General features: G+C 39.6%; 1 protein-coding gene across 1 annotated transcript; it reads right to left on the minus strand.

The window, feature by feature from the left end:
* Positions 1-1,210: 1,210 nt before the first annotated feature.
* Positions 1,211-16,662, minus strand: GABRA6 (gamma-aminobutyric acid type A receptor subunit alpha6). The gene is made up of 9 exons (XM_045824180.1): positions 16,346-16,662; positions 16,031-16,149; positions 15,376-15,443; positions 13,268-13,488; positions 13,101-13,183; positions 12,652-12,795; positions 12,089-12,241; positions 10,558-10,817; positions 1,211-2,388 (listed from the first exon to the last, which is right to left on the minus strand). The coding sequence occupies exons 1-9, from the start codon at positions 16,393-16,395 to the stop codon at positions 2,113-2,115; spliced, it is 1,374 nt and encodes a 457-aa protein (XP_045680136.1). The 5' UTR covers positions 16,396-16,662; the 3' UTR covers positions 1,211-2,112.
* Between the last annotated feature and the right edge of the window lie 1,175 nt (positions 16,663-17,837).

Genomic DNA, 17,837 nt, shown 5'->3' on the forward strand with positions numbered 1-17,837 from the left:
AATTTAGATAGAAAAGAACAGTAATGAAACAAATGTAAGTTGTAAGATGGAGGGACCTTTATTTCGAGCACAAAGTCTATAGACTTTCAGTCTGTAGTTTCAAATGGTACAGAGATCTGGTCATGAAGTTAATGAACAGGGAAGCTGGATGCAGATCTCAGGCTCCTCCCCCTGAGTACAAGGCTGCTTCCATTCAGATGTGATTTATTTGGCTGCAGAATGTTTGCAGTTTCCTTCTTTCCGGGTGAGCGCTGCGGGTGATCTCCGTGATGTTGAGACCCAGCAACAGCCCATGAGGGGTTTATGGATTTGGACAGACTGCGGTTCACGCTTTCTCCTACCCCTCGTTCCCATTTCCCCAGGGCTATTCCATAAGGGGGGGTGGGGACATGGCTAGAGTTAGATTCAGGAAGAGCTGCTATGGGAAAAGGAAGAGTTGAAAAGATTTTTCAACTCTTTGAAAAAGTTGAAAAGTTGAAAAGATTTTTCAACTTTATGGAGGTGTAACTGACAGACAAAATTCCAAGATATTGCAAGTGTGCACATGATGATTTCATACACATATACATTGTGAAATGATTTCCCTCGTTGATTTAGTTAACATCTCCATCGCCTTACATATCCATACTTGCCTTCTTTTCTTTTTGGTGAGAACGTTGAAGCTCTGTTCTCTTACCAAATTTCAATACAACATTACAGCTATAGCCATCACATTGCACATTAGATCCTCAGACCTTATTTATCTTATAACTAAAAGTGCATGAGTGAGCAGACAGGAGATGGAGGATTGACTATTTGGGTATAAACCCAAGTCTGTCTTTTTTTATTGTTGTTCAATTACAGTTGTCCCCATTCCCCTCCCCACTCTCCCCTGCCCCACCCACCACCACCCACCACCACCTCCCACATTCAGTCCCCCCTCCCCCATTGTCTTTGTCCATGGGTCCTTTATACATGTTCCCTCATTTAACCTTCCCTTTCTTTCTCCCATTGTCCCCCCTACCCCACTCTGGTCTCCGTCAGTTTGTTCTTTATTTCCATGTCTCTGACTGAGCTTGGCCCTCCCTCTCTTGTATCTGGTAGAATCACCGGGGACACTAACATTGGGGTGGAGGTAACCACCTCATTTCTCTGTACTTAAGGGAACTCCACCCCCTTGCTTTATTAGACAGCCAGATAACCGCGTTCATTGTTGTTTTATTTAGCAGTATACTCAGAAAGGTAGAAAATACAAGATATGATCACAGTCATAATACACAAGGCTTCCCTCTAATCACTATTTTTTCCCATAACTTCATGGAATTATAATGAACAGATTATTTTAAAAGGAAAGCTTAACAAGATAAAGCAATGTGGTACTGCAGCCCAACTAAAGCTATGTACATATGCATACATAATTTATAATTGATGTGTAACTCGTCTGTATATAAACACCATACTTCATTGAGGTAAAATAGCGCAGCAAGGTTAAAACAAATGGATAAGCTCAATACAGGCTTTGCAATGCCACTGAAAGCTACTTCACTAGCGTAAAGGCCTCCACCATGCTGGTAGTAACCCACTGGTAAATATTCACACTATTTATATTTTGCTCCCTTGAAAACTAAGCCAAAATAAATATATTTTAAGGCAACCTTTGGAATTGTCAGCCTTTCTTATTTTGTCTGCATTGTGGTATATGCTATTCACAGTGACATTTCAAATATTGAACAAGGAAGAACGAAGATTGGCAAATTCACCTTGCATCAATCTTACCTTCTTATAAAGTTTCTCTCTAATGTACACCAAAGTCGTACTTTATTAAATTTATGGGGGTGACTCGGGTAATAAGATCATACAGGTTTCAAGTATATACTCCTATGATACAAGATCTATATATTGCATCTTGTGTCCACCATCCACAGTCATACATTTTAGCAACCTTCCACTCCCAATTTTGAGGAGTAATATTATCGCTTTTTGGCTCGTATCTGCTTACCGAAAACTCCGCGTTACAGATTTTCCATTTTGATTTCATATTTCGAAAAGCATCTACTCAAGTCTCAATGCTATTTTTGAAAACAAAATTCAGAAAATGAGAACTCGTATAAGACAGGGTGCCCTGTCTGCAAGCTACTCGACACCGCCGCTCACTTCCATTGTGTCTTTGGAAAGATAGACTATCCAGTACACAAGGTTGAACCCCGCAAACGCGACCGGGAAGAGAATCCGAGAGTACTGATCTATTTTGCTGGTGCCTCCGAAGGCTGGGGAGAGCGGCGGGGGAGTGATGGGAGTTGATGGTAAGACAGGAACTCTGGTGAGGACGTGGCTGGCCTCGGAGGGTGGAACTATCGGTAAGGTCAGGGAGGTGATTCTTTTCTTCAGATGGTACTTGGAATCAGGATGCTGCGGGAAAAAGACATAAACAGTCAGCCTACGTAAAGAATAAAGTCCGCTTATTCAGATTCATTTTTTTCCATCATTGGTGCCTATTTATTGACTACTTAACTACTGTGTGAGATGAAATATCAGCAAATTTGTCTAGTATTTGATGGTGCTACTCTTCCAAGAAAGCAGCAAAACAGTTTTTTTAATTGATTTGCTTTCATCCAACATCCTATAATTTAATACATCAGCAGTTGATGCTGGGCGTGTTCCATGTCCCAGGGACCATGTTGAGCGTTGTGCCATTAGGAGGAGATGAGCCAGGGCACAGAGCGGATCCGCCCCTTGTTACCGTAAACCCACAGCACAGTGAGTGTGGGCAATGAGAGGGCAAAATTCAAGAGGAATATGTAGATGTCAGTTCATATAGGACAACATATAGGATATGTTAGTTCATATAGGGTAAAGTAACAGCCTAGTTAGTTGATATCATTCTCCTAAATACATTCCTAGCCTACGTCACCATCTTTGCCCGTTCTAAAATTTGAACCACTGAGATTAAGGAGATATCTAGGAAGGTGCTCATGTGCGTTAAAAGCCAGTGACAAAGTATAAATACCCTGAGACTGAACAGGATGACGATCGATCCCCTGAAGCACAACTGCCTCTTAGCTCAGAAGTTCTATATTGAGAGCGTTCTGCTTCCTATTCAGAAATTCTCCACTGGCTTTCCTCCATCTTAAGTGACCAAAAAATGATTCATTCCCTAACCTCAGAACTGTTATATGCTCTTCTCTCTCATTCAACTTTCTGTTCCATTGAAATCATAAGACAATCGATTTTAGTCCTGAAAGGGACACTTAGCACGCGGATTGATAGGTGAGAGAGCCAAGACCCAGCTGGGGGAAAGCGTCTCCCCCACCCCCACCCAGCCGCACAGCTTGCTTCATCCCCAAACTCTCTCATCCGGAAAGCACGGGGCCTCATGCAGAGACTCTAGCTCTGGTTGCCTTCGATTCCTTTCACACTGTTGGAGACTGGGCGGCCTGGATCTGATTCTCGTCTTCGCTGCACCCTGGAAGAGTCGCTCTCCTTGTGGCCAGGCCGTCCTTGCGGGGTCTCTCCTTCAAACACCTGCTGCACATCCTCCCTGCTCTTGTAAAACCACCTCGTCTCCTCCCTGGCAGCACAGTCACCACTTTGTTGCCTGGCGGGGAGCGTTACTCACGTGGGCAGACTCCTGTGGCTTCAGCCGGCAGCTCTGCAGAAGCAAGGCGAGGCCGCCACCTCCCCTGTGATGGCTAAGCCACAGGACCAGAATGACCCACCGGCGCAGTGACATTTGGACTGTAGGAGACAACAACCCAGAGAGCCTCTTCTCTCTGTATTCCCCCTCTCAAATTTTGCTGTTTGATTTGTTTGATCATCTAAATAATAATAGTCATCATAGAGAATTCAAGCCCACTGTGCTTTTAGGGAGCACGGAGAAATCTGTTTCTTCACCAAAAGCAAAAATGAATCTGTGAAGTCAAGTCTAATGTGTTGGGACTGTGGTGAATTTCAAGCAAAGAATATCTTTGTTACCTATGGGCTAGTAATATGCGAGGCACTCTGGACAGAACTAAATACATCATAGGTCTTGGAGGTAGGAGATCATTTAAAATAGTGGAGGGACCAGTCTGCTGATCTGAGACAGAAAATAAGTGATGCTTCCTGTTAAAAATATCTGACAGGCCAGGACTCCTGTGCCCAGGGTCACAGACATTGACCGTGAACAGGACCAGAGGAGTGGTACTTGGGTCTTAATGTGTGCTGCCTCTCTCAGAGAATCAGCGTAGCACCGTCCTACGAAAGCTTCTATCATGTTCCTAAGATTCCAGTTTGAATTTTCATTCAGTAAATATGTCATTAATCTATTCTTCACCTGACACAGGAAAGTGTGTCACTGTTTCATTCTCCAAGAAGTATCCTCCTGCCAGATGTATGGAACGTTAAAATCTTTTCCTCTAGCAAGATTTCTAAGGATCATGATGAAGTCGAAAGAGGGCAAGCCTTCAGAGAGATTTTCCTTCTAAATTTGTCTTGGCTTTTAATATCATGCCTTGCCTGTCTGAAACCTGTGGGGTTTTTTTCTTTTTTTTTTTTAGAAAGAAAGGGGGCAGACATTAAAAAAGTTTGCTGATGTGAGAAGGTAATTATAAAACATAATCTGCCATAGAAACATAAAGCATTGTTTTATCTCTCTCCTTTTTAGAGATGTTGGTCGGGGGAGTTATTTGTCGATCTCTTAGCATTGTTAGTGTCAGAAATGGCTTAAAATGAGGTTGCCAAATACTCCTTGCCCAGACTTAAGCAACATCATTCCAGTCTAAGCACCATGAAAAATGTAAGCACATTGGCATTAGCCTGGAATGAAAGGTTCCGTACAACAGGATTCCGCATTTCCTCATTTATTTCCCCAGTCTCTATGGAGGGTTGTGTAAGAGCTGAGAGGACCAGAGAGTCAGAAAGCTCTAGGTTGCAGGTCCGTATATGCTACTCAGCTGCAATACTTCCACATGTCAGAGAATTCATCAACTCTCCCTAAGCTTCGACTGACTATCTTTAAAGTGATTTTTTCCTTTTCCCTAAGAATTTGAGAAAGACTATGTTGTATATATGCACACACACACTTTGTACACTTTTTTACTTGCTTACCTGCTATGACTCTTTCAGCTATCATAACATACTTCCTTGGAAATATTGTTTCTGTTATGCCTTATCACCATTCCTGACATGAATGGGAGAGGGCATATTATTGTCATGTATAAGTGCTCTACAATGCCTGGCCAGCGCAGAGAACATAGTATATGCTTAATAAACATATGGTGGATCAAAAACGAAGGAAAAGCTAACCATTTTTCAAGATTCTTTCAGTAGCCAGGCAAAAAGAAAGGAACAAAAGGTCTTATGATTATATTACATTATATTTTAGCATATTATTTCACATTACGTGATGGGTACCATATCTACATGCTTACTATTGGCGAGCATGGCACAGCACTTCTCAGGTATTATTTTGCTTGTTCCGAGAAGGAATCTGTAATGTAATAACGCTATTTTCATTTTGGAGATGAACAAGTGAAGGCTTAAGCAGGAAGCTCACACGAGTAATAATTGTTGGCACCTGAATTCAATCCCTCTCAGATTCCAAAGCTCACGCTCAACAGTTACTGTTTCTTCCCATCCGCTTTCCAATGTAGGGCATGGTTTTTCAACCACAGAGCCACTGACATTTTGGACAGGGTAAACCTTTGTTGTGGGGGACTGTTCTGTCATCGTGGAATGTTGAGTAGCATCCCTGCCCTCTCTCCGGACCTCGCCAGTATCCTCTGGGGGGAAACCCACCTACCATTGAGAATCACTGAATCACTGATTAGAGTTACAACTGTCCCACAGCCCAACAGTAATTGGAGGGATTTCTAGCAGGCAGCAAAGATATGCTCAAGGAAAGGCATGAAGCTTGGCTAACTAACATACGTGCTGAATAATCAGCTCCTGGATAATTGGGAATTCACAGTACAGGAGACTGGATGCCAATTTAAAAGAATCACATTGAATTTCTGAAATGAAAAGAAAAGCCAATTTTCCAAGCCATTCAAGCCACAGGTTTGCACCAGACCCCGCCCTCCTGTTCATTGTAAGCTCAGCAGCTTCACTTGATGGTAAAATAGGCTTTTGTGGAGTCCAGATGAGGGCTCAGCTTGGGGCTGTCATTGTTTTGAGTGGAACACCTGTGGTTTTGCATTTTTCCAGGGCTCCCCTGCTGCTGAGTGCCATCCTGCTCTGGGTATTTTTAGAGCACAGCTTTGTTTTAATTAACAGCATATTGCAAAGGTACTTTGAATCAAACTGGACTTTATGACAATCAATTATATGATGTAGGGATAAGGCATTTGGGAAATACGTAAAGCAATTTTGATATAATGTTCAATGAGTCTAATATATTACAAAGGGAGGGGCACTGGGTTACCTCTCAACAGACAGGTTCGAACCAGGGCTGCATTCCTCAAGGAACTAACACTGCATCTGCTCCTAGAGCCAGCAAACAGGGGCATCAAAAATATGACAAAAATTTTTTTGAAAACACCTAGCGTTTAACATTATTTTAAACTATCAGATTATTTTAAACTAGTCTGTCACTATGGAGAAAATAAGCACTCTGTCAAATTATCTTGCACTTACACTACAGCTGGTAGATTTAAAAACAGCTGAACCCAGAATTTCTAGAGAGAAGCAGCTTATTGGACCAGTGATCTGGTGGGTCCATGGTGCTAGGGGCGTGTCTGGAAACCATATGGGAAGGTTCGGAGGCTGAAGAATGGAATGTTAGATGGGGATTTGATAGCAGGTACGGGGGAAGAGCTAACCACCTGCACCCCTCAGCCAGCCCACCCCACCCCCTCTGTAAGTCACACAGTGACAGGGCCATGAGAAGGGGCACCAGGATCTTTCAGGTGCTGAGGGTCTCAGACGGTCTTAATACAATCCTTAATTCTACTGAGTAATGGTAGAATTACTCAAACAAATCTTGGCAATATTTGAAACAGAGGAGGTAAATCTCTCAGTATTCTGTGCTTCATATCTCTCTACATAGGTGGGGGCAATGTGGCAATGGCCCAGCAGACACTGCAGCCTTGAAGAGGATTCCGGAAAAGACATATGTCTTAGTTCCTTCTCTATTCCCAAGTTTCTAGCAACTGACTTAGTGTTTCTAGAGCAGGACCAGACTCGTGTTTCTGTTCCCTGTTTAGGCATCACTTCCTTCAGGGTGATGACCACTCCAGTCTGAGTTAGGTACCCTGGCGTGACTCTTTCTCAGCCCCCCACATACCTAAACACAGCCTTTATCTCATCACATACTCATGGCTCATTGGTTCGTCTCTTCCTGCTTGAGAAGACGCTCCATGAGGGAAGAGAACCCTACCGATATGACTCACTACTATATCCTCAGCATTCTACAAAGCGTCTGGCACATAAGAGTACTTAAGACATTCATTGAATTCACAAGTGCTCGATAAATGAGTGCTAGGTGAAAAGAAAAAAAATGAATAAATGAATTAATAATGCAATCAGTATAAATGTAACTATTGTCCTGACTAATGACATTTTGATCCATTTTGTTTGTAGATAATTTACCAAGAACACCATACCTCCACTGAAAAAGAAAAGCCACGTTGGATGTGTTGATGGGTCGGCGGGGAGGGAGGATTCTTTTAGGAATAAGTAACAAGGGCTTAGATTTTTAAAATGACAAGGAAGCTAGCAAAGCATACCTCAGACGCAAGTTCTGAAACACGAAGACAAGAACAACTCTCTAAGGCCAAGATAATATACCAGATAAAAACAAGAAGGATAAATACTATATAAGTAGAAAAGAAAGCATGGACAGTTCCTTCTCAAAACCTAAAAAAAATAAAATCTCCAGTTCCAAATGCCTTAAAAGCAGAAAAATAATTAATTAGTCTATAGAACACTTCTGAGGATTTAGTTTTAGGTATTCCTTCCAGTTTAAAATGCCTGAATTTCTTTGTCATTATCCTATTGTAAGGTCGAAATCAGTGATAAACTTTTCTCCACATTCATTACAAATAGTTTCTTTTGAAAAGCAATGAGTCCATTGAAATGTACAATTTAGAATCACATAAAATATCCAAGCACTTATTTTATTTCAACTTCACCATTGGCTTGCTATTCCAATGCCCAAGTTACTCAAATAATGTTATTTTGATTACAACTGAATAGGCATTTTTAAATGTCATGGTATTTGAAAGGAAAAAATGACCTAGCAATCATAATATACCATTGTGTTATAAAAATTGCAAATGTATAATTTCTGTTTCTCTACATTATATAAGGCAAACTGCCAAGTTTTGACATAAATAAAATATAAATGTTCTATGTAATCATCTGTATTTATTTTTGATATCTGCAAGATTTGTATTGTTTAATTATTTTTCTTTTTATACTTTGACCTAGGTTTTTAGAAATGAAATTCTACTTTTCATTGCCTTAAAATATTTTAAGTAGATCCATGTTTACAAATGTATTTTTCATTAGAAAAAAGGAAACTTGCAGAGCAAGTACTTTGAAATTATATAAATGCAGTATTTTATCCAGCTTCTCAAAGGACTTGTTCATTGTGTTACTATTTTAGAATTGCACAAAGTAGTTTATATGAAGACCTGAGATCTTAAATTATATCTTATTAATAAATTATACCTCTAAAATAATAGACTAAGGGAATAATAACTCCATTTTTCCAAGGATTTGAAATCATAGTCTTATCAGTAATATATATTTTAAAAGAATTTAAGTGAAGAAGTTGGTCTTTTTATTTCTCTGTCAGATCAATAAGCATATTCAAAGTAATTGGAGTTATTTTTTTACCCTGTATCTCATGAATTTCTTTTAATTTTTACTGTTCCTCAAGTAGCAAACTGTTAAACTGAATTCCGATAATCATTATTCTCCCCTTATAAGTGTATGTTAATATATAACCTTTGGACATATGTCAATTATATACCTATGTAAATACAGATGGCTTACAACATGATTACTTGTTTTTACAATCAAAATAATTCTAAAGAATACTTGCAATTTATTTTTTCTGAAACAAGTAATTTTCAAGGACTAAATCTTCAGACTGACATTTTCTTACAAAATGTATATATTTGTGACCCTTGAAAACATACCTATATTTAAAAAAATTATTAAGTCAAGGGAAGAATTTTGAAGATGACCTTAGCTCCATTCTGAAAATCTGTCCTGTCTCAGTGTTGTAGGAATGGTTGTAGGAATAGAAAATCTGTCCTGTCTCGGTGCGGCCTCTGTAAAGCTGTGGAGGTTAGGATTCTGAAATCAATTCCTAGTTCTTCTACCAATTAGTAACTCATAACTTTCCTCTCTGACACTCTGTTTTCGATTTGCAAGTGAAGTAATTAGACTGGATCACTGTATGGCATTTTTTTCTTTCTTAGTAAGGGATAATCCAAGAAAAATCTTTAAATTATATAGTTCCACTTATCACGGGAATAACCTTATTTTATTTCTTGGATAAAATGTAAATTCTCAAATAAGTTTCTTAGGTTATCAAAGAGAAAAGTTTCAGTAAAACTTTTATCATTTTTCAGCCAATAAATACCTGAGTATTTCAGAAGTGAAATCCAAACATTGTAAAACTTTTTATCATAACGGTTGACCAAAAATTAGCTGGACTGCACGTGATTTCATGATTTGGAAATATTCACAAGAATTGATTAAGTATAAGGAAATTTTCCGTTGAAAGTATCTGTATTACTAAATTTTACAGAGAAAAATATTCCTCTTTGCAAGAGCCACTATGTTTGGAGTTTATATAAAAATATGTACTTGTCAATCAGCTCTATAATCCTTTATAAAAGTGTTTGCAACTTCATGATTGGAAGAATTTACTCATATGTACAATTGGAATTTGGGAGCACATGTATTACCTTGAATTATTAATGCTGTCATTTGTTATTTATTCAAAACACCTTCAGGGACCAGAGCTTAGCCACAGCAAGTCAAAACTTAATTCATATAGGTATTTCTCACTGATTATGTCTTTGAATAAAACCATATTTATATCCACATTTTAATATGAACATGACCATGAAAATCTTTCCATATGAATCAAAAACTTGGCTTATGAGTCAGCATTCATAGAACCTAATACATCTCACCCTCATGGAATAAACCAACAAGCAGATTTTGAATAAAAATTGTTCCTTCCTTAGGAGTCCCTGTTTGTTTCCTTCAGACTCTGAAGTCTCAAAGGCTCATTAATAACTTTTTTTTAATTTTTTACTTTATTCTCCCTGGTTGGTTTAAGTGAACCTGTTCAAAGCAAACATCTAAAGGCTGAGCAGAATTCGCTTGTCTTTGAGAGCCCGGGACCTGCCAGCACCAGTGAGGGAGATGAAAGAGGACACTGAAAGTTTAGGGCAGAAATAAATGAAGGAGTGTTGCAGGCGTTTTCCTGTGAAGCTGGAAAAGAAGTCGGCCTTGGGACCAGGCTTATGTAACTCACGCTCAACTAACAGTACGTTTGGATTCTTTAGTCGTTTGTGATCAGGGGCTGCGTTACCTTTTTTTAATATAGTGGGTTAGCTTAGTAAAGTAAACAATTACCAAGACAATCTCGGCTTCCAAGCGCTCGGTGGCTTTGGGTACTGTCACTGGGGGCGTGGCTGCAGTCTGCGCCTTCCTTTTGGCCTTCTGTGTCTGGAGATTGGTGAAATAGTTGACAGCTGCAAACTCAATAAGAGCAGAGAAGACGAAAGCGAAGCAAACAGCTATGAACCAATCCATGGCGGTTGCATAAGACACTTTTGGCAAGGAGTGCCGGGCGCTGATGCTCAGAGTGGTCATGGTTAGAACAGTGGTGATCCCTGAAATGGAGAAGAGTGAGAGGTGCAGAATTAGCATTTGGAATGCAAATATAAGCTGAAATGTGAATATGCTGGTGACGAGGATGAAACACTCTCCAAATGTGATTTTTGCTGTTATTTTATTGTTTTATAGTTGTTCACAATTACTTTCATAGGTATTATCACTTTTGTATCCTTAATACCTACTGTGACTAACTGTACATTGTAATAATTCAAAACATATTTTGAATTGTTTCAGCTTAACTATTGTAAAATTCAAGTCATGAAAAATTCTAGTTGCTTACTTCTTTAGAAAACTTAAAGCAAATTATCACTAAAATAATAAAACCTTGAACTTCTGACCAATTGTCATAGCTGATGGAATCTTTTATCATATTTAAGAAATTTATCAAGTATGGTAATAATCATAAATTAGGTTCCTCAGTTTTTTAAATTCCCAGCGTGGTTTTAAGGTAAAATATTTACTAATGAGAAAACAATTGCATCCTTTATCTGCCAGCAGTTTTCTGTCTTGAATTATGACTTGGTGAATTTATACTATTTGAATATGGTCAAAATCATAATATAGATATTCTTTTATAATTTACAGAAAAACGTATTTCAATACAGTAAATTAAAAAGTCAAAATTCATCTGAGATTTCAGTTCAATTTAGGTCTTCCCGAGGGACTGCTAAATTCACAATCATGAAAACTCAGAGAAAATGGATTTAGTTAGTGATGATATTTTTCTGTTATATCTCTTTTTCTTGTTTTGTTTCATCAAAACTAGTAGTGATTCTATACATCATAAATGGAACTGAATAGTTAGGTTGAACCATGGGAAATTAGTAATATTTAACTATTTCTAGACCTACAAAATAGCATTTCTTATGGTTCAACCAAATTAAAGTGAGAAACAATTTATATGTTACTGGGTTCAATAACTTAGCCTTTGCTTTTATGGATTTATATGTCAGATTTTATGTTTATGCTTTTTCTTGGTTATAAAAAACCAAATCAAGATTTTTTTTAAAAAAATCCTTATTAAATAGGACATATGAAAGTCACAGGAAACCAGCCAGAATTCTCGCTGAGACAAATTTTTTGTTGATTCACTACGCAACTTGCAATACGATAAGGGTCATTTTACACGATACAAGTGTCTGAATGAGATACGAGCCTATTTCCTTTGTGGACTGAAAAAATGCACTGGCGTGAATATTTCCCTAAAGTGCCCCAGGCATGGGAGCTGGAGAATGAATGGGAATGGAGCCCAAAGAGCGAAGCATACCGAAGACCGTTCTGGCGGGGACAGACTCCTTATTAATCCAGAAGGACACCTGGGAGAGAATGACGGTCATAATGCAAGGCGTGTATATCTGTATCATGAAGTAGCCCATCTTCCTTTGCAAGTGGAAATAAACTGTCATTATTACGTATTCACCTGTTGGAAGACACATACATCAATGTTATGGTTGTTGACAGTGCGTTAAAAAAATGCAGCTGGGAATAAATCTCGCAGGTCTTCAAATTAACACAGGCTAGAAGAAAATCAGCAAAGGCATATTTTAATGTGTGACAAAGGCATTGATCAGCAGATGATAGATCATATCAGCTCATTGTTTTGGGTGGGGTTCTTTGTGTCATGTACCTGCAAAACTACTCATTCCAAGGAGACACAAATCTTCATGTGCACATGGTTGCAAAAATCAGCTTAAGGAAAGCTACTCATCACTTCAAAACATCAAGCTTATCTGAGAATGGCCGGCACAGAGGAAAAAGAAATAGATATTTTAAAGGTGCACACCAGAGTCACCTTGCAGAATTACATACATGTATTGGTCAACTTCTCACCTGTGTTAGATTTAATCGTCTCACTGGATACTGTTTGTCCAATCAGATCATACTGGAGGAGGCTGGAAGATTCTTCTGGGACTTCAACTGAGTACAGTGGTCCTTTCTTCCACGTATATATGATTTCACTCTTAGGGTAGGCATCTGAATTTTTTAAACAAATTAAACATAACAGTGAATCTGACTAGTGGTGGTTTTTTTCTTTCAAAGAAAATATTTTTCTATATAAAAAGGAAATGTGGACAGAAATTTTCTTTAATGCTTTTCTTTAATCTGGACAACTAAAACCTCTGACTATGACAGATATGATTAAGTAAATATATTCCTGGAATCACACTTTGACTGTCACAGTATTATTTCTCTTTTGCTTTCCAGGCTCTGATTAAAACCAAATAATTGTGTATTTTGAATGCATTATTTAAAACTCTCGGAAGTTTGTTGTGACTTACAACTCCCAAACTTGAGTGGGCAAGCGTGCCCGTCCATAGGAAAGTTAACCAGCTTCATAGGACAGTCAGCGTTGATGGTAAGCCTAGGGACATTGAAATGAATGGTTCTGAGTTAGTGTGATGGACAGCTCAGTTGGGCAGAGGAAGTAGAATTGGAGAGACCTTACCTCATAGTGTACAGAATGGTCCCATTCTGCATTATTCTGAAGAGTTTGTTAGGAGTTGTCATGTTGTGAGCAATTGATTTTTTGCCATTCCTGAAAAAAGTGTCAGGTGTCCAGATTTTACTGACCATCAAGTTATTCAAACTCAGAATCTCAGTTGGCCCCCCGAACTTCAGTCTCTCGTCGGTCCAGGTCTGGCGGAAGAAAACGTCCATGGTGTACTCCTAAAAGAGAGTGAGATACTCACGCAGGCTGAGGGGGCTGGTTTGTTAAGAATGGTTTTTTCACTGACTTCTCTGTGCAATTCCTAAAACTTAAGGAATAAAGCAAGGTTTCATGACAATAACCTGTCAGGAAAGCTATAGTTTCAGTGAATTCTTCTTGATCTCAACCTAAGAGTTTGTATTGTTTTTAAAGATAGCGCTGTGTTATGCAAACTTTCCTTCTTAACCTTGACCATCCCCCACATACTTCTTTTTGCCGGCCGTCTCTCCATCTGTCGACCTATCAATTTCCCAATCCTTCATTTAGGAGAAAAATATGAAAATACTTGCAGTCTAGGTTTTGTGCAGCTCTCCCTACCATCAGTTAGTCTAACCCTTCCCCTTAGCAACCTGTTCACCATCCGAGGTGTCTCCAGGCATCACAATACCATTTAGTAAAGTTCCAAGCTGAACTTCGCCAGGTGGGCGTACTCGGGCTGCACATCTTTGTTATTTTATATTGTCCTCAGAGAACATTACAGTAAATGTTCCCATGAACACTCAAAAACAGCATCATTCAAGTAAGCATAATAATCATCATGAGTTTTAGTTTATGGCTTTTATGAAATAACATTAAAAATATTAAGAATGATGACAAGGTTCATTGCAAAAGTCAGTGATAGATATCAACATAACTATATAAAAATATTGCCAATAATTGCTTTACCTACTTTACATGTTCTTTTATGAGACCTGTTACTATAAGTGGTGATTATATTTTTAAAATATAATTTGACACAATATATTAATATAATAATGATCCAAGCTGTAACAAGTTTCAATTATACAAATAAAAAGGAGACAGATTCATAAAATAAAGTTCCAAGTATCCCCAGATTTCAAATACTACAGTAGAATATGGTTGTGGTTGTTTGTACTTGGGTGACTCAGTACTCACATGACAAGTATGATAGAAAATAATTGAGGATTCTGGTTAATGAAGAGTCTTAAGACATTTATCTCTTAAAGTCCTCTTCCCTGTCTCTTCCTCTTCCTTAGTATCTTTCTTTTTATTTTTCCTCTTTCTTTTCCTCTTTTCCTCTCCCTTTTTTCTCTTTCCTTCTTCCTTTATTCTTTTCCGTGCAAAAGAACAGACCATGAAAAAGTCTCTAAAAACTTTCTATCCAAAAGTAGAATTTCCCTAATAAAATGTAATGAGGCACTTCTTTAAAAAGGTATGTTTATTCCAGTTTTAATATTTATATGTTACCTTTAGGGGAAAATGCTACCTAAGAACTGTGAAAGCATTTATAATATACTTTGTTCTAGAAGACTAGTTCAGATTTTCATGGCCACTTACTATAAATATCCTTCTACGAACCCACGGCCATCTGTACCTGGAGCAGGGTCCCCAGAACACCCACTGGTCTGTTCACAGCATAAGAGGTGAAATGCATTAGCCTTTCCAAATCACTCCCTTTACCCTTTTAATTAAATATGCTGAAAATGATGTACTACCAAAAAAAGTTCTATGCCTTAAGTTTCACAGCCATTCTTCATATACTCTTACATGGCATCTTTATTGGATTTTTTTGTTTTGCTACCTCAGACATGTACTAGGACTTCATAAAGACAAGGAAATCTTTTCTTTGCAGGGAAGAACCAGTGTGTGACATATGGACGGAAGAGAGGATATCGTCCCACAAGACCCCTCAGATTAAAGTGTTCCAGCAGAGCCATCCGTCCGTGGGGGAGAGGAAGCAGTCAGCTGCTCCAGTGGCCGAGCCCTCCCGGCCCGGGTTCCCGTATGGAGTGATGGTGCCTGGTCACTACGCCCATCGTCGTCAGCACTGGGACGTGGCCCCCTCCCCCTGAGTAAGTTACCCTCTTCACGCAGAGCTCACTCACCATCTCCACGTCTGACACGGGCCCAAAACTGGTCACATAAATGTCTGTTTTGACTTCAGTGACAGCACCTGCAATTATCCCAGAAGGATGGGGGCAGTTACCCCAGTGATGTTGAAGGAACTGAACTCAGTGATGCTACAACAAAGCCCCCCTTCACGGCCAGAACCTGCAGCCCATCCTAAAGTAATCCCAGTAGGGGGCCCTTGAGTTTTTCACCTCTGAAAATTCACACCAGTTGCCTTATTTTGAATTTGATATGGTCAATTTGGGGAATTAAGGAAAAGAGAAGTGGGTTAGCACTCTAATGAAAATTATAACAGTAGCTAACATATTGATGATTTTAATGGGACAAATGCTAAAAAAACCCCATTGTTTTACACAGAGAATATAACTCACCATTCACACAACTCTGTGAAGCAAGCAGTGTTCATGCACTCCCACTACTGTTGGGGAAACGGAGGCTCACAGAGTTCAAATAACTCACATTTAGGGTTGCTAATTGAGGGGCAGAGACTGGATGGGAATATGCACGTGGCCTATCTCGGGGACCCCAGCACCTTCCCACTCGGTTTCCCTTCTGAGGCCCCTGGGCCTTGCGATGGCGGTGAGGGGAAGGAGAGTCCAGGTGCTCGGTCTGCTAAAGGGTCTCTCTCACCTCCAAATCCCGGCCGGAGCCGATTGTCGTAGCCTTCCAGCAAGTTGTCCAGGATCCGACTGATGTTCTCTGGGTAGAAGTTTCCTTCATCTTCAAGTTTCCCTAGGGCATTCTCTACCCTGTGAGTAGACAGGCAGTGATCCTCACCCCCAGCCTCAGAGAAAATGCACTGTTCAATCACCTTGGCTTCCCCACCACGACTACATGCTACACCACCCAGGCTTTTCGTGATTTGGTATAGAAGTCACCCAGGGGGTGTGTGCTTTCCCTTTCCTCTCAGCTAAAGAGAAAAAGATCAGGAAAAAATAATCTTACCATAAAATCATGTACAGCCAGGGCAGTGGTGATGCCATTCCGCAGTGCATGGGAATGCCCACTCTGTCTTCCTCCTGGCTTATCCTCCCCGCTAACCAGCTTCTCTCTGCCAGTCAACTAGAGGAACCTCCTGGACCCCTCATGTCCCTCCTCCTTGCTGGCATCCAGCCAGTGGTCCAGTAGATGGTGAGGTTGCCAGGAAGATTTTGAGGGTCCGCCTTGTTCTCTCTGTACTTGTTTTCGTCTTTTCACGTGGAACACGGTGGCTCATGCCCTTAGACCATGTCCTGGTGGACACTCAGCCTCCTCTGACTGACTCATGTGGGAAATGGGAGTCAGGAGGCACAGTGCATGGCTGGAGAGCGGTGACAATAATTGAATAAGGCATCAGGGCAGATTAGAAGGAAGAAATCCACCACTAGGTTTGGCATGGAGCTCGCAGAGCCCTGTGAGAAAATCTGGAAAGCGGTGGCATCTTGCTGATTGAGATTATGTTCCAGTGGGCTTAGCATTTATTATTTCTGTGGTTCACAGAAGGATTCCTGTGCAGCTCTTCCTGCTGAAGAAGTCTAATGCTACTGGAACCCTCTTGGGTTCTCTTTCTGATTTCATCAGCTTTCTTGCATCCGACCCACATTTCCTTCGTGTTTAAAAGTTTCCCTTAACTATTCATTGAAAAACCTCTAACACCGCCTACCAACTCCTGGCCACCTTGCTGTTGGATTACTGTTTTCTTCAAGTACTTTGCTGATCCTTCCCTTCAAAGGTGTGTCATCTCAAGCTAAGATACATAAATGGATCCTACCACTATTTTTAGAAACCTGACCGGTGTCATAAGTGCTGCCTATAAGAAATAGTGTTTGGAAATAAAATAGCTGATTAAGATTCCCCATGTAGAAATGACATAAGAATAAGGCATTTGTAGACACGGTTAATGATGATTTTGCTAGTACAGTCTTACCAGGCTTGCCGCAGATCAAAAGTAAAATATTTATATCCAAGAAATAACATTCTCTACCCAGTGTCTGGTAGGAACAAGAAGGAGTAAAAGAAGTATCTTTAAACATTAAAATGTTAATCTTTAAATTAAAAATTTAACACAGTAATGGAAAGCATTATACATTACTTATTTATTATTATGTATTAATATATATATATAAATTCAGAAACAGAAGAATAAGAAGCAACTGTCCCACTTCACCACCCTCCTGCCAAATCAAATCCACCCACTACCCACCCAGTTCACCCAAGCCTGGACCTTCAGAACCTACATTCTATGAAGGGGATGGCAACTATTGCAGACATATAGCACAGCCCTGCAAGTCATTTCAGAAGACGTGACGTAAGTCATTTGACGAGCATTTCAAGAGATTATAACCAAGAAGAGACAATAGATACAGGAAGAACGCAAGATTTCCTATGAGATAGTTTTTTCATTAAATTTATTGAGGTGACACTGATTAATAAGATTATGTAGATTTCAAGTGCATGA

Source organism: Phyllostomus hastatus, unplaced genomic scaffold, assembly GCF_019186645.2.
Source record: "Phyllostomus hastatus isolate PE091 unplaced genomic scaffold, TTU_PhHast_1.1 phas_contig_150, whole genome shotgun sequence".
NCBI lineage: Eukaryota > Metazoa > Chordata > Mammalia > Chiroptera > Phyllostomidae > Phyllostomus > Phyllostomus hastatus.